Source organism: Staurois parvus, unplaced genomic scaffold (genome assembly GCF_062004578.1).
Source record: "Staurois parvus isolate SC_StPar_1 unplaced genomic scaffold, SC_StPar_1.0 ptg000420l, whole genome shotgun sequence".
NCBI classification, from domain to species: Eukaryota; Metazoa; Chordata; class Amphibia; order Anura; family Ranidae; genus Staurois; species Staurois parvus.
The window spans coordinates 1,231,770-1,254,690 of NW_028318216.1; the positions used below are offsets into that span (position 1 = coordinate 1,231,770).

At 43.1% G+C, this 22,921-nt stretch overlaps 1 protein-coding gene across 1 annotated transcript in view; it reads left to right on the forward strand.

Moving 5' to 3' along the window:
• The first annotated feature begins 4,848 nt into the window (after positions 1 to 4,848).
• The window catches only part of FIGLA (folliculogenesis specific bHLH transcription factor), a 28,847-nt gene continuing 10,774 nt past the window's right edge, over positions 4,849 to 22,921 (forward strand). Inside the window, exons 1-5 of the mRNA XM_089687156.1 lie at positions 4,849 to 5,079; positions 11,901 to 12,122; positions 14,978 to 15,130; positions 18,349 to 18,576; positions 21,744 to 21,775. Coding sequence (XP_089543282.1) covers positions 4,891 to 5,079; positions 11,901 to 12,122; positions 14,978 to 15,130; positions 18,349 to 18,576; positions 21,744 to 21,764 — 813 coding nt within the window. The 5' untranslated portion in view covers positions 4,849 to 4,890 and the 3' untranslated portion in view covers positions 21,765 to 21,775. The remainder of the gene's footprint in view (positions 5,080 to 11,900; positions 12,123 to 14,977; positions 15,131 to 18,348; positions 18,577 to 21,743; positions 21,776 to 22,921) is intronic.

A 22,921-nucleotide genomic window follows, 5' to 3' on the forward strand; every position in this document is an offset into this window, starting at 1 on the left:
ACTAGAGCTTTCTTTTGGTGGTATTTAATCACCGCTGGGATTTTTATTTTTTGCTAAATTAACAAAAAAAGACCAAAAATTTTGAAAAAAAAACACGTTTTTCTTTGTTTCTGTTCTAAAAGTTTACAAATAAATAATTGTTCTTCATAAATATAGGCCAAGATGTATTCTACTACATGTCTTTGGTGAAAATAACCCTAATTAGGATGTATTATTTAGTTTATAGGAAAGTCAGAGTCAAGAATGTCAGAACAGTACAGATATCCCCCAAATGACCCCTTTTTGCAGAGTAGACAGTCCGACGTACTTCATAAGAGGCATGGCAAGTTTTTTGAAGTTGTATTTTTTTTGTCATAATTTTTCGGAAAATAAAAAAAATTAAAAAATTATTTTCACTATTTTTTTTTTTTACATACTGTCCGCAGTGCAGTACAGTGCCATCATATAACTGGCATGGCGGTGAATAGGGACACTGACTGGTGACAGTATGAAAAAATATATATATATATATATATTATTTTTTTTTTTTTTATTATTTTTAATTTTTTATTACATTTTTTTATTTTTTTTAAGAATTTTTTTTCATATTGTACTATGACCAAAGTAGTACAATGTTACCATAGTAACATTGTACTACTTTGGTGATCAGTGATCAGTATTTTTTTTTTTTACACAATTTGCTTATAGCAAAGAATTACTTTGCTATAAGCAAGCATTTACCTGAATGAAATCGATTCATTCAGGTTTTTTTTTTTTTGTGCTTAGCTGTGATTTGGTCACAGCTAATCACATGACATGTGCATGTGATTAGCTGTGACCATTCACAGCTAGGCAGTAGTATACAATGGATGGCATGAATGAAGCCATCCATTGTATACAACTGTCATGTGACCTGCTGTGATTGGTCACAGCAGGTCACATGGTACCAGCAACGGGGGCCGGTACTCAGATCTGTCATCGGCCGTGTCCGAGGTACACGGCGGGTGACAGATCGCGCCGCTGCGAGGCTCTGCATTACCTCAAACTGCACATGTGCGGGTGCACGCCAAATGGCGTGCACCCGGAATGCCGCAGCACTTCTGAAGCCGCCAAACGGCCATTGGCCGGGCGGCTAATGGTTAACCACTTACCATCCGTCCTATGTATATAAACGGCCGCACGGGAGCATTGCAGGAGTGGGTTGCTGTTTATAAACGTCCTCCCCGCTCCCCGCCTGTGCGCGCTCTCTGGGAACGTGCAGCACCGCGATCCAGTACCGATCGCTGTACAGGACCTCCTTGTGAGGTCCTGATCATGTGATCACTGATTGGCCAATCAGTGATCACATGAATAGTAGTAAGCAAGATGTCACTTCTGACATCATTGCTTACTACTAGTGAAATCTGTGAATGATCACAAAGGTCACATGGTGGTGACCAATCACAGCTCACACAGTATTTCTCAATGGCTGCAAGAATGCAGCCAGGGAGGAGAAATGATGCTTTTACAGCCTTTATGGGTGTAAAAGCAATCAGTGTAAAAAAAAATCTTCATCACCCCCCAGAAGTAGTACAGTGTCACTATGGTGACACTGTACTGCTAGGGTGACAGTATGTTAAAACAAACCATAAATAATAATATAAAAAAATAAAATAAAAATGTCAAAAAATGTTGAAAAATTATAATTTTTGGTTATAAACTAATTTAGGTTTTTTTTTTACTAAAAAGATAGATGAATACAAGATTTATGAACAAAGATTATTTATTTGCAACATTTTATAAGAAAAACACTTTTTTGTTCAAAATGTTTGGACTTTTTCATTTATTTAGCAAAAAAATAAAAATACCAGTGGTGAATAAATACCACCAAAAGAAAGTTGTATCTGTTTAAAAAAAATGCCTATTCATATTCATATGGGTACAGTGTTGCATGACCATGCAATTATCATTCAAAGTGTGATAGCACTGAAAGCTGAAAATTGGCCTGGACAGGTAGCGGGTGAAAGTGTCCGGACTTGAGTGGTTAAGGATGCCTGCTGTTGGGATTGGGGCTTTGGAAGCGATCGGGTAGCAGTGCAGCAGCCTGACTGTCTCCACCTGACAGGCAAGAGTGTGCCTGCTGCCAGTTTTATACACAATCCCAGTGGCTGCAGCCACCTGCTCGTGCATAACCCCCCGCCGCCGTCAGGTCTGTGAGAAGTATGGACCTGGCGGCGAAAGGATTAAAGCAGAACTACACCTCATCTGAGCACCACAAGCCCACAACACTATTTAATTCATTTTTAATACTCAAAGCAAAACCCCCCATCCACCCATGTCTCCGTGCTTTATTTTGCTGAGAAATCACTTTGAAGAACACCCCCTAGTCCCGAAGACGAGCAGAACAGACAAACTCCAAAAGCACCAGCGCAGCATGAGCAGGTCTAACTAATCGATCACAGCACTCTGTTGAGCAGAATAATTCACTGAATTTACCTGACAGCCTCTCTGGTAAGCAGAGAAATACAGCTGTGCTTAACCTAACTTTACACATCCTAGCACCTGACTAGGAGGGTGCTACAAATGTAACAAAAAAAAAAGTTTAACACAAGTAAATATGATATACTTTCCTATCTATTTACTAATGCTAGCAGCATAAGGATTCAAAATAGTCAATGTTGATTGAGAGAGTGAAGTTCCATGTTAACTTCTTCCCGCTGGCCGTATGCATATATGTGGGCTTTCAGTGGGTGGGCTTTAACTACTTCTCCCACGCCCTATAGCAGAAGTACAGCTACAGGACAGCAGGCGTGTGCAAAATCACGTATATATATATATATGTGTGATCTGTTATTCCTGCCAGCAAGGACATGCTGCTGTGTATTTCTCTGCACAGCACAGAAATACAAAGCAGCATGTCTCCCTAGTAAAACACACACAGCACACAGGTAACCCTTTGATCGTCCCAGATGTTAACCCCTTCCTGCTCAGTGTCAGTACAGTGTCAGTGCTTTTTCTTAGCACTGATCACTGTATTAGTATCACTGGGGATGTCAGTGGCAGTTAGTCAGTGCCCAACCAGTGTCAGAATGCCAACTGCAGTCCTGCTATAAGTCACTGATCACTGCCATTACTAGTATACCAAAATAAAACTAAAAATTCCAGTATATATGCCGCCATTTGTAGACACTATAACTTTCACATAAACCAATTAATTTACACATATTGGGATTTTTTTTTAGCAAAGACATGTAGCAGAATACATTTTGGCCTAAATTTATGAAGAAATTTGATTTTTTTTATTTTGTTTTTGGATATGTTTTATAGCAAAAGTCAAAAATCTTTTTTTTTGTTTTTTTTCAAAATTTACGGTCTTTTTTTGTTTAAAGCGCAAAAAAGAAAAAACGCAAGGGTGATCAAATACCACCGAAAGAAAGCTCTATTTGTGGGAGAAAAAAAGGACATCAATTTAATTTATGTACAGCATTGCATGACCGCTAAATTGTCAGTTAAAATAACGCAGTGCTGTATCACAAAAAATGGCCTGGTCAGGAAGGGGGGTAAATCCTTTGGAGGGCAAGTGCTGAGTGGTCGCATATATGTGCATATATGCTCCCTGTGTACTCCCAGCACAATAACGAATGTATCATGGAAAGCTCGATGTATACTTGCGATCAGGAGCGGTCACATGATCAGAATGCCTGCCTTCTGGCAGTTTGATCCACTTAAATTGCCGGGAGGTGGCAGCAGGAAGGGTTTAAAGACAAATTTTGTCTCAAAGATGTGACACATAAATTACATGTGCAACTTAACCTCTTGGTGCCGGCCAAATGCAAATGTGCGTCCTCCCGGTGTCTGGGCCTAGACGCCGAGCGGCCGCACATTTGCATTCTATTAAAAAAAAACCGTGCTAAGAACGTGCTCCCAGCACACATGTTCGGTACTCACAGAAAGGTCCCGATCTCCTCTTTCGATCGGGACCTTTCCCGATCATGTGATCGCCGTGACAGCGAATCACGGCGGTCACATGACCCTAAAACCACACCCGCCTCTCGGCTTCTGGAACCCTTTAAGGGCCTGGAGGCACTGGCGCCAAGGGGTTAATCAACAGTTTACTTATATTAGCCTTATCTTCCGCCACTTTCCTTAGCACCCGTGGTGGCATGAATTTGTTGCAACAATACCACCATACAGTAAGTGTTGCCATTAAGAACCACTTGAATTTTCACACGTCAGACCTAACAAAAAAAATGTCAGAGGGTTTTCATTAATTTGGCACAAGGCTGGACTACATTCACAAATGTCCTACAAATGCCTTATTTAATGCCCCCCACTGTGCTTTAAAAATGTGCCTTTTTTTTTTAAAGTAGCTGCAGTAAGGGGCCAGACATTATAAATAGGGCCCTTAATGATTGCTTGCCAGTAATTGTAGCAGCTTGACTCAGCTACTAAACATCCTCTGTATAGCTTTAATACATATCAAATATATACAGTATACATATTAAATCCCTAATAAAAGTGTACCCACTCCGTGCCTTGTAAATAAAGCAATAACCAACAAGAGGTTAAATCATCAGCCAGACTTATGAGGTCACAATGGCCCTCATGCAGGTTGGACACTAGCAACACTGATTACTGCACCTGCTCATAGAGGAGCAGCCTTAAAACCTGGCCTCATCTTCAGAAGTGATGCAATGAGTTTGGGAAGAGAATAGGTTTGTCAATACAGCAGGACATGATTTAAACATCCTCTTCTGCCAGATATTATAGAGAACCAAACATGTTACTCACCAATGCATACAATTATACTGATTCTCAACCAATCTGATGGTAATCTAAGCAGCAGATGAAGGCTTCCAGCCATGTAGGAGAGCTGATGGAAATATTGGGAGAGATTTTTCTATTCTTTTCAGCTGTAATAGCAGATCTCTAATGCTTATAGCTGTGTGTTTCTATGTGTCAGAGATCTCCTCTGTGAACTCATGTATGATGTCCCCTGTTCCCACCAACAGTACCCACTACGCCATGGCCTCCGAGGTGCTGGCAGGATCTGAGGAACCCCAGGAATCGGCCCACAGGGAAAGCATGGAGACAGGTGTGCACAAACTCCCAGCAGAGAAGGTAATGGGGCACTTGGGGAAAAAGTGGGAGCGGACTGTACAAATCCTTATGTACATACCTATGTGTAAATAAATGTGATGCACGAAAAGTCCCTTTCAGGGCCATTTTCTACTGAACTAGTATTTTTGTCCTTGTTCTAACAAACATCCTTGTTCTTGAAAAATGCAATTTTGTTATGTTAAAGTAAAACTGTGTGGTATGCCTGTCGTCAGGTTTTTTGTGGTGTCTGTGTCTCCTTCGCACTGATCTGTTGTTTCCCCATGAAGGTTACCTGCACTCTGCGATTAGATTGGGCAGTTTTGGTGGCCCTTTTTTTTTTTTTTTTTTTTCTCCCCACCTTGCATGCAAGACTGCTGCACCTGCATTGTGGGGAAACCACAGCAGATCAACGTGAAAGGGAGATTCACCTTCTCTGTTTACCTGTGTACAGGGATTGCCTCTCCCTTCCTGCTCTGGCTATGTGACAGGAAGTGAAAGAGAAAATCTCTCCAATGGGATAGAAAAAAAAAAACTGACCGTAGGAAACCAGCTGTGGTGCTGCAAGGCTTCACTGCTGGCTTCTCTTCGTTAAGATGGCGGCCCCAGCGCCCAACAGCAGATTGAAAAATCGGCTTTGGGTGCTGACACTGCTGGATCCCTGGACAGGTAAGTGCCCATATATTAAGTCAGCAGCTGCTGACTTTTAATTGTTTTTTGTTTTCAGAGGGGCATGAGGGCTGGAAATGTTAAGTCTCAGACCCAGAACAAGCACACTGTAAATGAGTTTCCGAAAAACTTCTCTTTATACTTTGTTCAAGGTCATCTACTCAGAGCTGAAGAAAAGGCTTCAGCATGACAGCCAAGGCACTAGCATTCCCGAAAGGAGAGTTCAGCCATGACAGTCTGAGTGTCACACAACCTCTGAGCTGGAGTTGGACTTTAAACAGCACCTATCCCCAATGTCTGGAGATGTAGCAGTTCACAAATTGGCATGTTTTATTATCAGTCCGATTGCCTGAAAACATTGATTCTAGGTGGCTGACATACACAGGATCGCCTGAACACTCCAGCAAATAAAGTCCATGTTCACTTCCCCTAATCTCACACTAGTAAATCTTGCCCTATTGACACATAAGGTTAGTTCCATGCCAGCTTTTCACTGGTCCTGATTAGAGATGAGCGAAGTATTCAAAAATTTGATTCGGCTGATTCGAGGAATAAATTCGATTCGATGCGAATATATTCGCTGCGAATTTAACTTATAAAAAGGGTGTTTCTAGGCTTCAGAGAGCCTTTATATTAGTGCAGAACACTGTACCTTTAATTTAAATGCCCTTGGAGTCTGCTGGGGAAGAGAAATAATACTGTCAGTCAGTATGACATGCAGATGAGTGCCATCGATCTTAGAATCACCGCACACTTCACTCATTTGGGCAGTCACGGGGCCAAAACCAGAGTGTGGAGCCACAGTGTGGCGGTGGAGGCAGCAGCAATGGGAGGCCATACAGCACCCTATGACAAAATGGAACCCACCAGCAGTGTAAGGAGACCTGAAAGTGGCACATGGCAGAGTGTGGCAATGGAGACAGCAGCAATGGGAGGCCGTACAGGGACCCATGACACACTCTGGACCTGGCAGCAGCAAGAGGAGGCGGTACAGGGGCCCATGGCAGAGTGGCGAAGCGTAAGCAGCTTAAATTGAAGGCCATACAGAGGCCTATGTTAAAATTAATAACATGTTTGGGGCATGATTCATGGCGGATTTAGTCAGTTGTGTCAGGAACTGGTGGTTTGAAATCCAGACTAATCCACGCCTGATTCATTTTCACAAACGTGAGTCTCTCCACACTTTGGGTGGACAGTCGTGTCCTCCGCGGAGTTACAATACCTCCTGCCGCACTAAACACGCGCTCCGATGCCACGCTACTGGCCGGGCATGACAGCCTTTCAAGGGCAAATTCAGCTAGTTGGGGCCAAAGGTCAAGTTTCGTTGCCCAGTAGTCAAGGGGATTGTCTACCTCGGTTGGCAGGGTGCTGTCCAAGTAGGCCCAAGCCTGTTGTTTGAGGTCCTGCTCCAGGTCCACCTGATGCTGCTGCTGCTGCGGCTGGTTAGTAGTTTCCTCACTGCGCTGGTGAAGAAAGCTACTCCTCATCGACTGCAGACTGAGGCAGCTGCTGCTGGTGGAGCTGCCACTGCTCCTACCACCCCACCCCTCCCCTGCTGCCATGGCAGCGGAACGCGAGCGCACAGGGCCCACAGTGTCTGAGGATGGACGTTGGCGCAGAAAGGCAGAGACCAACTGACTACATAGGCGGTTTTTATAGTACAATATTTTGGCCTCCCTCTCAGCAGGTGTGAAAAAGGCCACCATTTTTGAACGGTAGCGAGGGTCCAACAAGGTGGACAGCCAAAAGTCATCCCTCTGTCTGATGGTTATTATTCGGCTGTCGCTACGCAAGCAACCGAGCATGCTATGGGCCATTTGTGCCAAGGAATGCAAGGGACTCCCTGCCTCCATCTCCACAGCATACTGCCACGGTGCGTCTGGGTCCTCTGTCTCCTCCTCCTCCTCCTCCTCCTACCAGATGCTCCTGCTCCTCCACTCCTGTCCGCTGAGTGGAAAAACCACCCATTTCACTCAATAATTCCTGAGCACCAATGTCCTCCTCTACCTCCTCCTCTTCTTCCTGTCCTGCCCCCACAGGGGTCATGTGGCGTTGAGATCTGTGCGCCACGTCTACCGCACCCTGACCAGCCATTGTTAACAGCATTTGTTCCAGGACGTGCAACAGAGGAATGACGTCGTTCATCCCATAGTTCTGCCGACTCACGAATAGCGTGGCCTCCTCAAAGGGCCTGAGCAAGCGGCAGGTGTCACGCATGAGCTGCCAATGGCTGACATCGAAGTTACACAGGGGAGTACCTTTATCCGCTTGTAACATCAGGAAATCGGTGATGGCCTTTCGCTGTTCGTAAAGGCGGTCTAACATATGTAGGGTTGAATTCCACCTTGTTGCAACGTCACAGCATGAGGAGTCGGTACGGGGGCCCATGGCAGATTACGGGCCTGGCAGCAGCAATGGGAGGCCCGTAATCTGCCAGCACCCTATGACAAAATGGAACCCACCAGCAGTGTGAGGAGACCTGAAAGTGGCACATGGCAGAGTGTGGCGATGGAGACATGGGCCCCCTGGCCACGATTGACTTTCTGGCCACATAGTCGACATACGGCTACGTTTACTTCCTCAGTTGGCTTGACGAAAAATTGCCACACCGCCGAGTAGGAAACTTTGCCCCCGCTACTCCTCACTGGCTGACTGCTACTTCCTCCGTGCACACCGGCACCACTACTGGCCGTGGTGGTAGGCTGCAGTGGAGCTGGTGCTCTACTCCGTGGCCGTTTGCCTCCACTGACACTGCTGCGACCCTGCTGCCTCCTGGGCAACCCACCGACTGTTTTGCTCGCTGCCAAGCTGGCACCCTCTTCTCCTGATGATGCGGAAGCAATAGCCTGATGACGACGAGGCTGCCAAGTGCGATCAGCCTCATCATCATCAATTAGGGTCTCCGCCTCACTACTAGCCCCCTCGGCTGCGTGTGGGTCAGGAGACAGACCTGTCTCTAGACCGGCTACCGAGCCACTCTCCTCGCCAGTACTTCTTCGCCTGGCTGCTGAAGAGGCGGATGTCTCCCCCCGTTCCTGACCGCCCTCTGTTAGCTCTTCCTCACTGTACAGTGGGGCTGAGCCCACAGCATGCGATACTTCGCTTGGTGAGGGAACACCAAAGGACAGGGGCAGGTAGAGGACACGTGATTTCAGTGGGCTTGCTCCCGGGCCATGCCAACTAACGGTTGTGTCTGACGTACCCACCGACCGTTGGCTGTAGGTGTCAGAGGTGACCTGGGAAGAGGAAGACGACCGAGCCAACCAATCAATGACGGCAGGGTTGTCGGTGGAGACACGACCGCTGGATGACACTGGGAGCACTGGCCTCTGGCTGCGACTAGTGCTGCCTCGACCCCTTCCTCTGCTGCCACGTCTGCTCGCATTGCCTCCTCTGCGTCTTGTCTGACATACTCTTTAATTCAACGATTCTGTGTCCCTGAGTAACAGTTCTGTGTCTGTCCCTGAGTAACAGTTCTGTGTCTGTCCCTGAGTAACAGTTCTGTGTCTGTCCCTGAGTAACTGTTCTGTGTCCCTAACTCTGTCCCTCAATACAGACAGGTGGTCTGTCTCTCTTGAATGACTGGAGGCTAATGGAGAATTCTAAAATGGCCGCAATTTATAGCTCGACCATTACACAGTGCTGGCTGGCTGCTGACTGGCTAATGCAATCACATGTCATGAATGAATGCATTATGGGTCAGCGCGCCTTGTCTGCGCGCCTTCCCAGAGATCCCCGCTCCGTCGCCGCACATGTCGCCGCCATTTTTGGAAAAATTTCAATTCGCGCATCCGAAGTCTGCTAATTTTCGGATTCGAAATTTTCCTAATATTCGAAACGAATTCCACTTCGCCAAGTTCGATTCGCTCATCTCTAGTCCTGATTTTAGATAAGCAAAATCTGTCCGCATGGAATGTTTATTTAGATGCATAGTATGCAAATATTCATGAACAGAGTATTATAGACAAGAGTGGCTTGCTATAAAATCTATGATTCAGCAGTGTACTGTAGATGAAATGGCACCATCCAAGCCTTGGCATACAAAAACAAATGTGTGGAGGGTGTTTTGTTCTGTATATTTTTTGGGGGTCAGTCTAGGTGCTCATGTACAGGAATGAAACCATATCAAGCATGTGAAGCTATCATTAGATGATTGTAAAGAACATTAAAATGGATTTCTACCTCTACAGTCAAATTTGCGAACCCTCCCCCCATTTTTGTTTTCCCATTCACACAGTGCACCCTAAAAAATATTTACGTTTCTTTGGACCAGGTTTGCACTACTCTATAGGCAGCTTGAAATTGTTTAGAATAGTTTGCAATGTGGAATTGGAGGACAGTCTTTTTTTTTTTTTTTTTTTTTTTTTTTTTTTTTGTGCTTTACATACAATGGGAAATGAGTGGAGTGGGAAATGTTTTCTGAAGGGGCCACTTGAGAAACTGGAATTAAGGAGGGCCAAACTTCATGGGGGAAACAAATGAGCAAATAAAAGGACAATATAGCGTATACAATTGTGACACAATTCATATTGTAAATTGATGTTATAAAAAGTAGCTTTCCCTTTCAATCTGCAGTACTGTAATTTTCTGTAAAATGCGATACGGCTACTTGGAGGCATTTTGTACACAGATGGTGTACAGAAAGCTCCCTGAAAATGTCATTTTCTGCTTGAGTGATTGGCTTACTGATTTTTTCCCAGAAGTCTGAACTAAGATACAAGTCAGATTTTTGGCATCCCCCCTGCAACAAAAACCTAAGTTCTGATCCGATGGTTCTACAGGGAAACCATGTCTAACCCTAGGTTCACACCTAAGCATTTTGCAGAAATGGACAACAATCCATTTAACATGAATTTCTATGGGACACGTTCACATCTCCATGTTTTCACCCGGTGCATTTTTTTGGAAAGGGTCAAGGACTTTTTTTAAATCCAAAAAGTTGCATTTTTGCTTCTATAGACTTCAATGGAGACACTGCAGAAAAGCATGTAGTGTGTTTTTGCTGCATTTTGCGTTTTTATTTGCCTAGCAACAAGAGAAAAAAAAACACAAAATGCTGCAAAAACGTGTCAAACGCATGTGTTAAAATCCTTGCAATGTACATAGATCACCCAGAGGGGATTTTTATTTTCTATCAACAAAAGTGGGGTTACTCTTTGATTCTGCTCATTATTAATTTTGGGATGATCTGCAAGTACACATTTAGAAAAACACACACCTGACGCTTGGCATACTAGGTATAACTACTTATGAAATAAGTCTCTTTCAGATGAGGAGCGGTTAAAAAAAGGAAGGCGAGCTAGTTTAAACCACCCCCCATTGGAATGATTAAAGAACAGCTGGAGAGGGCTGTTCGCATGCTGCAACCATGATGCTTTGCTTCGCAGTCGCTGCATTTTTAACTTTGGGTGCAGAGTTTGAGAAATGGTACCATTTGTCGAACTCTCCCGTTGAGCTCAGTGAGGAAGCTGACAGGCTCCAAGAGACATGCTGACAGTGGAGACATGGTGGGCTGGACAGGCCACAGTTTGCCCAGGTCTGTAAAACCTAATGTTCCCTAACCATTCAATACTGGTATTTTTATTGCCAATATTATGACAATTTGCAAACCTATGACACCAAAATTGCCATTAAATATTTCGCACCATAGTAGTATACAATTAAAGGATAAGTTCACCTTTTGGAACATGTGACAGCGAGCAGGGGTTCTTCTACCCACACCCGCTGGCACAATTTGAAACTAACATGGCCGTGCGAGGCTTCACCCACACAGTCGCATCATTCAATTTATCCTGTGAATGAATGCCTTTGTAACTGATATCTTGTACTTAATGTGTACCGTGTACTGACAGTCTGCAAGACCCTGACATTGCAGACCTGCAAAAAAAAAAAAAAATGTGCATGTGTTTTTTTTGTTTTGTTTTTTAATAAAGTGAACTTGTCCTTTTTTAAATGTGCTCATATTTCTGTGCCTGAACTGCTGCTTCAGATGGTTTCATTGACTCAAGTGGAGTATTTGTGCTACCAGACTATTCCTTTTTATATTGTAACTCTACTATACAACCCACTATTTTCTAAGACATTTTCTCATACATGCATGAAAAAGTGAATAGAGTGGAATTTAGGATAATTTAATATGAAAAGTATTTTATTAACTTTTATTCGATTCAAAGCAGCAAGCCACTTATAACACCAGGAAAAGTGACCTTCCTGCACTGTGCATTACTCCTCCTCCGGAACTGCTGGGAGATGTCTTGAAGGAACACTATGACTACCTACCAAACCAGTCCTCCATCAACAAGATGAAGAGGCACTCATCTGGACACTACCTGTGTATTGAGAATTTTCAGGATATTCTGGAAAGGAGACAGGCAGCCAATGCCAAGGAAAGGGAGCGGGTGAGCAGTCGTCTCCAATCACTCTAGATAAGTATATCATGTGTGACTGCAAATGCCCTTCTAGACAATGCTCTGTAAAAGTGCCACCTAAAAGTTTAATTGCTAATTTTTATTTCTGCACAGTTTACTTCCTTTTAATACTTTCCTTTTTTTTTTTTTTTTAAAGCTTAAGTTTAGTGAGAAAAAAAAAATTGTAATCCTCTGGTGCTACAGGGGTTAATAGTTGAGGGAGCTGTCACGTACTCATTGTAGCTGGCCAGCTAAGACCAGTCCTAGGTTGCTAATGATTCACATATATGTGTATACCAAACCTGCCAATAACCTCAGTACAGTATATATGTGCATATGTTAAAGCCAAAAGCAGAATCATTGCTGTAATTTATGTCTTTGAATGTTATGACATTTATATATTCATTGTGTTAGCAGAAGCAGAAAAGGAAAATATGCCTTTAAGAGTTAGTATATAGGTGAGCCAATCACAGACAGCCTCACACTGTACAGAGCCTTAACCAATCCCAGCCAGTTTCACATTTTATACCTGTGTAAAACTCCCTGCTAGATTTTTCTAGAGACACATGCTCACCAGACAGAAGAGGAAACAGACGAGTTCCAGTCAGAGAAGCTTAATGGAAACCGAGAAGGCCAAATAAGTATTTAATGCACTTGTGTGTTCCTCTGTTTAGCAGTGCAAGTAGATCTGTATGTAAAATTTATATGTGTTGACTTGTAGTTCCACCGAAGTTACCGACTCTAACAAATCTATCGAAATATACAGAGCTTATCTCGATAGATTCGTTATCGAATCAAACCACTGTAATATGAAAGAAATAAGTCACTGTAAAATAAACAAAACAAGCCATTGTAAGCAGTGTTATATGAAGAAGATTGAAGTTATTAAAGAAGTTAACTAAAGTATTCGGTGTGCTCTTTAAACCTACTGCATCCATAGAGCGGCATTGGAGGAATTACAGAGTAAAGTCAGTCTAATCAAACAAAGAAACAGCAACTGCATAATTTTTCTAATGCCACAGCGCACTAGGCACCAAAAGGTGCTGCGCCTGCCACACATCAAGAGTGCCAGCTATAACTGTCCACCTCCTATACTCCTAGAAACTGTACTATAGCTTCCATGCAATAAATGCATGCTGTGGCAAGAGGATGGGTGGGTGAATGAAAGGTCTGCCTCCTCCATTCATAGATATATATTTTTTTTTTATGGAAGCTTTAGTACAATGTCTATAACTAGAGGAGTGGCAGAAAGGGTGGTCAATGTCGGCAAACTTGATGAGTGTGTAGCACTATCCCTGAAATTGCCGCTGGTTAAGCTGGGTCCTCTGTTCTTGGCCTCAACCTTCTCAAAGACCTCAACTTCCATGACACACTAGTTTGATTGCACAACTCACACAATACCATGAGAAATCACTGACCGTAACTTTAACCATTTACTGGCAAAGTGGCTCTCCTGCGCCGGATCACATACCTAGTACATGATCCAGCACTTCCAGTTTAGGGGGCACGCGTGCACACCGCTGGAAACACTGTTGTGCTGTGATTAGACATGGCACAGTTCGATAAGTGGGGGCTGGAAATAATGTAAATTATGTAAATAAGGCAGAGCTCTATCTTGTAAGTAGACATGTGCTGGATTTTTTTTCCCTAAAGAAGAAAAAGTAGGGGATAAAATCCAGCACATCTGTTAGTGAAAGTACACACAAAAACACTGGTTTTTGAATCTCTAGTTCTGAAAGTCAGTTCCTGTATAACATGGCTTCAGTTTTAGACTACACCTCCCCAGGATTCCAAGCGCCCTGCATTGAAGTCCATGGGCTTCTTAACATCAGTATCTCAGTGCAAAGTGAAAGTAAACTGGTTGAGTAGAGGGAAATTACTCCTTCATGTTTCTGTAGTCCAGCACCTGGCTACAAATGCATACAACTGCTCTCTACGTGCAGACGGTGACGTCGTCAGAAGGCCAGAGCTTGCAAACATGAAAGGAAGACCTGATTTAGATGGAAGTTCGTCAGCAGTGACCGCACGCCACTGGGTGGCTTCATTTTAAGGTCTTTCATAATGTGCTAAAATGTCCCATTTTATTAAATTTTCTTGATAGTCCTTGAAGCAAATCATTACGGTCCCCTAACATGTGATCATAGTTGTATCTTTGTAATCTGCACCATCAGCAGAAATGCAGCACCATCGACTAAAATGCACTTTTCCTTTCCCACTAATGTACAGACCAAAAAGTGCTGTTAATGTGCAAATACTACAAAAATCAGTAGCCTATCCCTCATCTCCTTCACTAACCACTACAGTCATTGACGTAAGCAGAAAGCAGTGGCACAACTGTAACGGGAAGGGCAGGGTTGTCTTCGATGTGTGGGATATGAATGACAGTCTGGCTTCACCATCTTTAAGCTGTGGGAGAAGCAAGGCAGAAGTGCCAAATGGTGGGATGACGCTTCTGTGTCTTGCTGTACAGCTAATAAAATCAACAATAAATCTTATTTCATCTTGATTCCTGGATTATCTCCTTACTCTCTGGACAAGTGATGATTCATAATTTGGTGAACAGCCATGAAGTGATACAGTTTTCATATTCTCGTGCTTACGTGGGTTTCCTCCAAGACATGCTGGTAGGATAATTGGCTTCTGTCAAAACTGAATTGAATAAACCTAAAATAAATAAAAAGACTAAACCGGGACAAGTATCCCCTGCCACGATTTGCAGTCTAGCACTGTTTGTGTATATCACAAGATTAGATGAACAAAATAACAAATCTTTGGTATATGTATTCATCTGCTGGCCTGGCGTTCTGGTCCAGTCTTCTTAACCTTAATGAACATTTTATTAACAGATCAGAAATATCAATAGTGGATTTTCAAAGCTGAAGACCATTGTGCCTCTCATCCCTAAAGACCGAAAACCTAGCAAAGTGGATACACTGAAAGCAGCCACAGAATACATAAGACTTCTTCATGATATCCTGGTGGAAACTGGAGGTTTTGAAGTAAGTTTACATTTTGTATATGGCTTATAATGAGCTGACTCAACACCTAGGAGATTTCTAAAAAGAAAAAAAAAGTTCACAGCAATTTGCCCAGTAAAAGTGCCTGTTGTCTGTGGGGGAGGCAGAAAAAAATAAGGTTAGGCTATTTCCTATGCTAGGTGAATGTTGTTTGTAAAACCGAAAATACCACCTTTGGCCAATAGATGTTACCAACAATCCTAGAACATTCCTATGATACTTGGCACCATCTATTGGCAAAATGTGGAATTTATTTTTTTTTTTTTTTCCATTTTAGATCAATGAAAAGCAGAACAGAAAATAGCCTAACAACATTTCTTCTCCCCCTTCTTTTTTTTTTTTTTCTTTTTTTTTTCTAATGGTACTGGGTAGCTTTTAGTAGTAGCTTTTAGAATGCTTTGTCGACAACTGTCTTTGCTCCTACCTCACTGAAAACAACCTTCTTGACCCCTTACAATCTAGCTTTCACTCGCAGCACTCCACAGAAACTGCCCTACTAAAATGCACCAACTATTTACCAATGGCCACTACTCCCATATTCTTACTACTAGACCTCTCTGCAGCCTTTGATACTGTTGACAACCCGCTCTTTCCCAATAAAGTCCACAGCTTGGGTCTCCGAGATTCAGCTCTATCCTGGTTCACCTACCTGTCACAGTATTGCCTATAACTGTCTCTTCCTCTTTCTGTTGGGGTTCCTTAAGGCTCTGTTCTTGGACCCCTTCTCTTCTCCATCTACACCTTCTCTTGGTCACCTGATAACCTCCCATGGCTTCAAATGCCACCTCTATGCCGGCACCCAAATCTATCTCTATACTCCTCGCCTCACTCCTTCAGTCTCCTCTCGCATTACTACCTGACATCAGCATGGATTTTGCACCACTTCCTTAAACTAAATCTCTCTAAAACAGAGCTGATAATATTCACTCCTACATGACTTTTCCATCAAGATCAATAATACAACGGTCAATCCCTCCCCTCAAGCCAGGGTAATAGGTGTAATCCTAGACTCTGACCTATCCTTTCGGCTCAAAATCCAATCGCTGTCAAAAGCTTGTAGACTTCACCTCCTTAACATCTCTAAAAATGTGCCCCTTTTTACCAATGAAACCACCAAGCAACTTGTTCACTCCCTTGTAATCTCTCGCCTTGACTATTGCAACTCCCTTCTCATAGGCCTACCTCTCCATAGGCTGTCCCCTCTTCAGTCTTGTGACGATCGTGCGTCAGACCCCTGACCTTCTCACCAAACTCGTGACCGAAGGACTAGCCAATCTGAAACCGCGATGTCACGTGTGTAACAATGCCACACCCAGCTGCACCCTGCACATTGATTTTCTGGCTAATGGACCACAAGTCGTATCGGCAGCCAAAATGCAATTGTTACTGGGTCAGGTTAATTAAGCAATTAACTCTTTACACTGCCACCACCTCCTTTTTGTACAGAGAGGAAACTCTGCAATAACAGTGTTGATGATCGTCTGTATAGCACTGTCACCACAGACAGGTTATACAGAGGGTTAAACAAACACAGTAGCGCTCTTTTAGAGGCAGGAATTTGCAAGTTGCATTAACGAGCTATAGAAACAGTTCAACACTTTCAGAAAGAGATTTATTACTAAAAGGTTAAAAGGGTGCAATAAAGATATTTACAGAAAAAAGATGTAACCAATATATATAAATATACAGAGAACAGCACAGCAAAGAGGTAACAGGAGGTTAAAGGGTTAAAGTACTTGCCAATCAGCCTTGGGTTAAGCAGATCAAGTTTCAGAGCAAAAGGGCTCCCAAGTTGGTTCTGATGTTAAACGAGAGAATTCTTCAACTTCCACTCTTAGGCCTGACAGCCTATTTTGTAGTCCCCCAACAGGGGATGTCTCTGAAGCCAAATACCAATGCCTCATTTGGGGAGGGATTGTCTGGGCAGAGACCCAAACTAGAACCAAAATCTCTCTTAGCTCATATTTTGGCTCATAACTTTTCCTAGGCACAAAAACCATTCTACCTGTGGGTAGATTAATATGCAGACACATCTGAGGAATGGTTAGATATGAAATACATACTTGAAGAGTTCAAGAGATGTAATTTTCTGCTTTCCTAGGTATTCCAGTCAGGGAGTGTGACCTATCAAACTATTTGTCTGATCGTGAGCAATCTGAAGATACGCCTGAATTTTATGTAAGTCTCTCATATTCCAAGATATGAGACATAGGGGAAAAATGGATTTTAAAAGTTTCTTACTCCTCTGGCATGTCTTTGAACTCGGGGGGAAGGCTTGGGTTATCTTTTTACGAGGTGCCAGATTGCTCAGCTTCCCAGCCAGCCCGGCACCCAACTCAGAGATGGTTTATAGCTCGGAGCTACCTGCTGTGCCCTGGCCTGCCTATGACACTTCCAACACACACACCGACCAAATGTCACTGTGACTCTCAGAGAGGTAGGGGGAGATATGTTTGTACAAGATGGATGATCCTTTGCCAAGATGGAGGTTGGAGCCAAAATGGTTGAACTGCGTCCATCTCTGTGGGCATGATTGCTACAAGTCTATCATGAATGCTGCTGCCATGATAATCTACCTTACCAACTGCTCAGTGTCTACCACCCCTCTCTGCCAATCCCTCCACTGGCTTCCGATTAACCAGCGAATTACATTCAAAATACTAACCACAACATACAAAGCCATCCACAACTCTGCCACAAGCTACATCACCAATCTTGTCCCCAAATATCACCCAAACTGTCCTCTCTGCTCCTCTCATGACCTCCAGCTTTCAAGCACCCTTGTCTCCTCCTCTCATGCTTGTCTCCAGGACTTTACCAGAGCCTCTTCCATCTTCTGGAACTTGCTACCTCAATCTGTCTGGCTATCCTGAAAACCCATCCCTTCAAGGAAGTTTATCACGCCTCCAACTAGACATTTGTCACTTCCATCAGTTCATCCCCCAAAGTTATAACTTTTTGTACCACTTGCCCTACCCTATTAGATTGTACACTCTTATGAGTAGGTTCCTCTTAATCCTCTTGTTTTGATTGTACTGTCTCCCTTTATATTGTAAAGTGCTGTACAAACTGTGGGTGCTATACAAGTCCTGTATTGTATTATTATAATAATGTACAGACTGAAGAAATTAATTGCTGGATGCGTGAAAATATGTTTTTATTGTTGGCTGTCTAATTTCATGTTCTATTTTCCTCTTTAGAAAATAGAAGATGTTCCAGACCTAGAATCCCCTGAAAGATACTTGGGCTCAATTCCTATGAGGTGTGGTTTTATGGGCCCTACTGACTTAAATGCTAAACCTTTTAGAGATCTTCAAGGTGGAATGCCGTTTATGGTTAAAACTGAAGACCCAATGGGCCTGTGGAGGGCAGCAGGCATGTTCCCTGGATACCTGGGTTTCTTACAGATTCACAAGAGTGGTGCACTGGTATGTATTAAACTAAGGGTAATGTTGCCTTTTTTGTTCTATTTTCTATGCATTTCTTCTCTCAGGTGCAACAGCCAGGCATATTGTATATCTGTTGGCAGCAATATATTACACAGTGCTCTATATAGTATATTGACCCATTTACCAATACTCTCTATGGACAATTTCACCTCAACAGTTACCATTTACCTACCATCACCTGGAGCCTTCAGATACAAAATGGACATTACACAAACTGTCATGCACCGTCCGGCAGGATCTCTAGTGACCCACAGAACGGGATTCCCCATGATGCGGAGTCTCAGCCCCAGTCTGCCATTTCACCAGAGCCCCTGATGGTGGGGATGGACTTGGCGCAAGACTGAGACCAGGTCGCGGTCCCTGAGTGCACCCAACTGTGGTAGAGGGGTACCGCTGAGGGTATGTGCCAGGGGTGAGCCTGACGTGAAGAGGTTGACAGGTCCTGGACCTGTGCGGGATGGATGGATGACAGTCAGGAGTATGCGTGGTCAGGCAAGCCGGGTCGGTAACTGTGGAGGCAGATCGGTACAGAGCAGTAGGCGAAGAGTAAACGGGGTCACGAGCCAAGGTTCAGCAACAGGAGGTCCAACAACATAGGGGTAGGCTGAGGAGTAGTCAGGGACGAGCCAGGGATCAGAGCAGGAGACTGTCAACCAGAATCAGGGCAGGCAGGGTCGGCAACTAGGAACTTCACTTCAGAAACCAATACACAGGAACTAGACCTTGCAGCAATCTGAACACCGCCTGGCTAGTTTAAATAGCACACCCTGCACCGTCATTGGTACCAGGCATGCGCGGCCGCAATTGCAGGCGCCCAGGTCCTAGTGCCTGCACATTGGTGCGCCTAGGCAATCTGCGCAGGCCCGTGCGCCGCGGTGAGCCCTGCGATCCCTGACACAAACCTATAGGATAATAAAGGGATTCACGAATGAGATTTGTACCCAGTTGCTGATGGATACCACAGCTGAAGCAGCTAATTTAGGCTACTTTCATACTGATCTGCAGCAAAAATGCAGAGTTTGTGTTCTTGCCATACATTACTGCATTTTAGGTGTGTGTGTGTGTGTGTGTGTGTGTGTTGTTTTTTTGTTGTTTTTTTTTACACTAAAGTGGGGAAAAAAACAACAGATCAGTGTGAAAGCAGCCTCATATGTAAATCTTGTGGTGGCTCATTCAAATGTATTCTCCCCGCCCCCCCCCCCTCCCCCCAAGACAATTCAGTGTTGGAGCAGGTCACTGCTTCCTTATAAAGGAGAGCCGGGTCCTGATCTGGTGCTTGAGCAACAGAGCAGTGAAAGAGCTGCTGAGACAACAGAAGTTGTGCTTCACTCACACAGTGAAGTAGAACAGAGACTGAAATGAGTGTTGAATCAAACACAGCAAGATACTTTACTCCTGCGTTGGGGTTGGACTCAGCAGAGGCTAGACTGACAATGTCAATGTTCTGGAATATGCACTGCTTGCTGCCCTTAACGGACCGGGGTAGTCCAAGTCACTAAATGCAAATGAAAAAACAGAGGGCACACCGGCCTGGTGCATTATCGTTTAAAAATATTTATTGAAAGAATAAAAAAAGTAGGTATCATACTCACAATGGACATATAAAACATAGGCATATCACAATGAACAAAGGTGTTCAATCCATATAGCATCTGAGTCCACCAACCTCTGACGCGTTTCGAGGACTCAGCCTCTTCCTCAGAGTCCTCGAAATGCGTCAGCAGTTGGTGGACTCAGATGCTATATGGATTGAACACCTTTGTTCATTGTGATATGCCTATGTTTTATATGTCCATTGTGAGTATACCTACTTTTTTTTATTCTTGCAATAAATATTTTTAAACCATGCACTAGGCCGGTTCTTCTTTTTCTTTTTTCTTTTTTTTTTTTTTGTGTGTTTTTCATTTGCATAAAATGAGTGTTGGTCTGGAGTCCAGCAGGCAGTTATGACAAAGCTGGCTGGTGCTGCCATCCAAAGAAGAAATTTCTGGCCGATCAATATGAACCTTTCTATACTTCCAATAATTGATAGTATCAGGGGCGGACTGACCATTCGAGCACTCAGGCACTGCCCGGGGTCAGTAGGGGGCCCCATGAGATGCCCCTGGTACTAATTTTTTTTTTTTTTTTTTTTTTTGCTTTTTCATAGGCTTTTTTGGGTGTGGGCGAGGACACAGGGACCCCATGATCCCCTATTGCCCGGGGGCTCCATGAGTTGTCAGTCCACCCCTGGATAGTATTGCAACTTACTGGCCTTAAGATGGCTGCATTAGTTATCTTTTTTCACTTTTTTTTTCATTATTTTAACCTGGTAATCCTTGCTAATAACTCCCTGTACAAGGGTGACAACCATGCTTGGCACCACATAACACCTCCCCACCTATCCATGATGGGGGGGGGGGGGGGGGTTGCAGTCCACGGAGATGGCAGGGAACAACACTGTTAGAATCCAGAGGTGGAAAAGTACAGGAAGTTGTCGGCTCACTCGTTTTCTGGCTGGATAACCAGCTAATGTTTTTGCACCTACTGAACAGATATAATAAAAAGCTTTCAATGGTATATTTAAAGGACCAAAAGGGAGTGACTAAGATGTTCATTGATGGCATTTATGTACACTTTAGTGTGTGTGGGGGTTGGGGTTTTTTTTTTTTTTTCTTCCCTTGACATATAATCAATTCCAGCAAGAGTCACGTGTGCACATTCAGTGGCTGTAAAGTGATTAAGCATGCTACACAGAGGGAAAGAGACAAAGGGGTTGGAATATGTGGTCAGAGCTTACACCTTGTTTCCATTGATGGAAACTTTTCTGCTATTTATTTTAAAACGAATATCAGACTTCCCCAACTAAAATTGAGGGTTACTTTGCAGGCAAAAGAGGTTGAGGACAACAGAGACTAATAATGAAACCATGGCATTAGTAAAAACTGTAGCAGATTAATTGGTGAGAACTGAAAGCTGGAGTTACTTTATTATATTTCTAACTCTGCATTGCCACCAAATGGTTCCAGCACAGTCTGTCACTTTTTAGATGTGTCAAGTTCATAAATTGTCAGTGTGTAATAAAACCAATGAGGCAGGCATAAATGAAAAATAATTAAAGTTGTGTTTTTTTTTTTTTTTTTTTTGTTTTTCCCCCTTTTTGCCAGGCATTTCAGAATGGCCATTAAGCCTATTGCTGGTAAGTAGTAACCGCACTGGATGACATGTTTACATATTGTTTTATCTTTCCCTTTTTATCCTATTTTTATGGTCTGCGTTTATTTCACAAATTCTCTTTGTCCCTGGTGATGGAATTGTTTCACGAGTGTCTTTAATTAGAACTGAGCAATCTCCTATCACAGATGTGCTCAAACCAGATCATGTGACTGTTATCAGATGCCATCAATCGCATAATCTGCCACAGTAGGCACATAACATGGTTTTGCAAAACCTCATGCATGAAATATCTTCTGCTCTCTCTGGGCTGTCTGTTCACTGTTGGTAATCATAGGGGTTTTTTTGGCTCGAACACAAACATGACAAGATTGACTGACTGACTGACTGACTGAGAAAATCAAAGCCAAAAACTTAATGCTATAGAGGATATGTGGCCTTGGTAAGCAGATCAATCAAGATTTGTACTTGTATAGCTGCTCTTGGAGGGCAGGGGAGACATTTGGGGTATAATAGACCTCTGATGTCTCCATAGAGGGTACCTGTAACCTGCCTATTGCTGTTACATGGGAGCTAATTAAAAAAAATTAAAACTAAAATTTTTTTTTTTTTAAAAAACAGAATAATTAAACTTGAATCCTATTGTACTGCACTCACCAGAAAAGCATGCGCAGGGTGAGATCAATAATTAATTGTTAACTCTAAACTGATGAGCAGTTAGCGTGTTTATTGTCCCTGATGGAGATTTATGGGTACCATAGTTTTTTGTTTGTTTTTTTTTTTTTTTTTTTTTTTTTTTTTTTTTTTTAGAACCTAAAAAATTGTAACCATCTCTTAATTCTACAAGGCCTCTCCTTTCATAAAATGTGTTCTGGAGGCTATAACTAATTTTTATAGTAAAAAAATCCTAGATTTATACATGTGTGCAAAAAATAAATTGCTGTAGAGGTTAGAGTTGGACTGGTGAAGCTTATTTACATTCTACTTTACTGATGGCTACCCATAATTGATGCAGTTTTATTCTATATGACGTGCACATGTAAAAATGCTAGCAGCACTTAGACCCAAAAGCAAAAAACCACATTTTTTTATTTTTGAAATACCAAGGCATGGCTAGCATAAGTTTGGGCACTCAATCATATATGCTACACAACCCCCTTATTTTAAATTT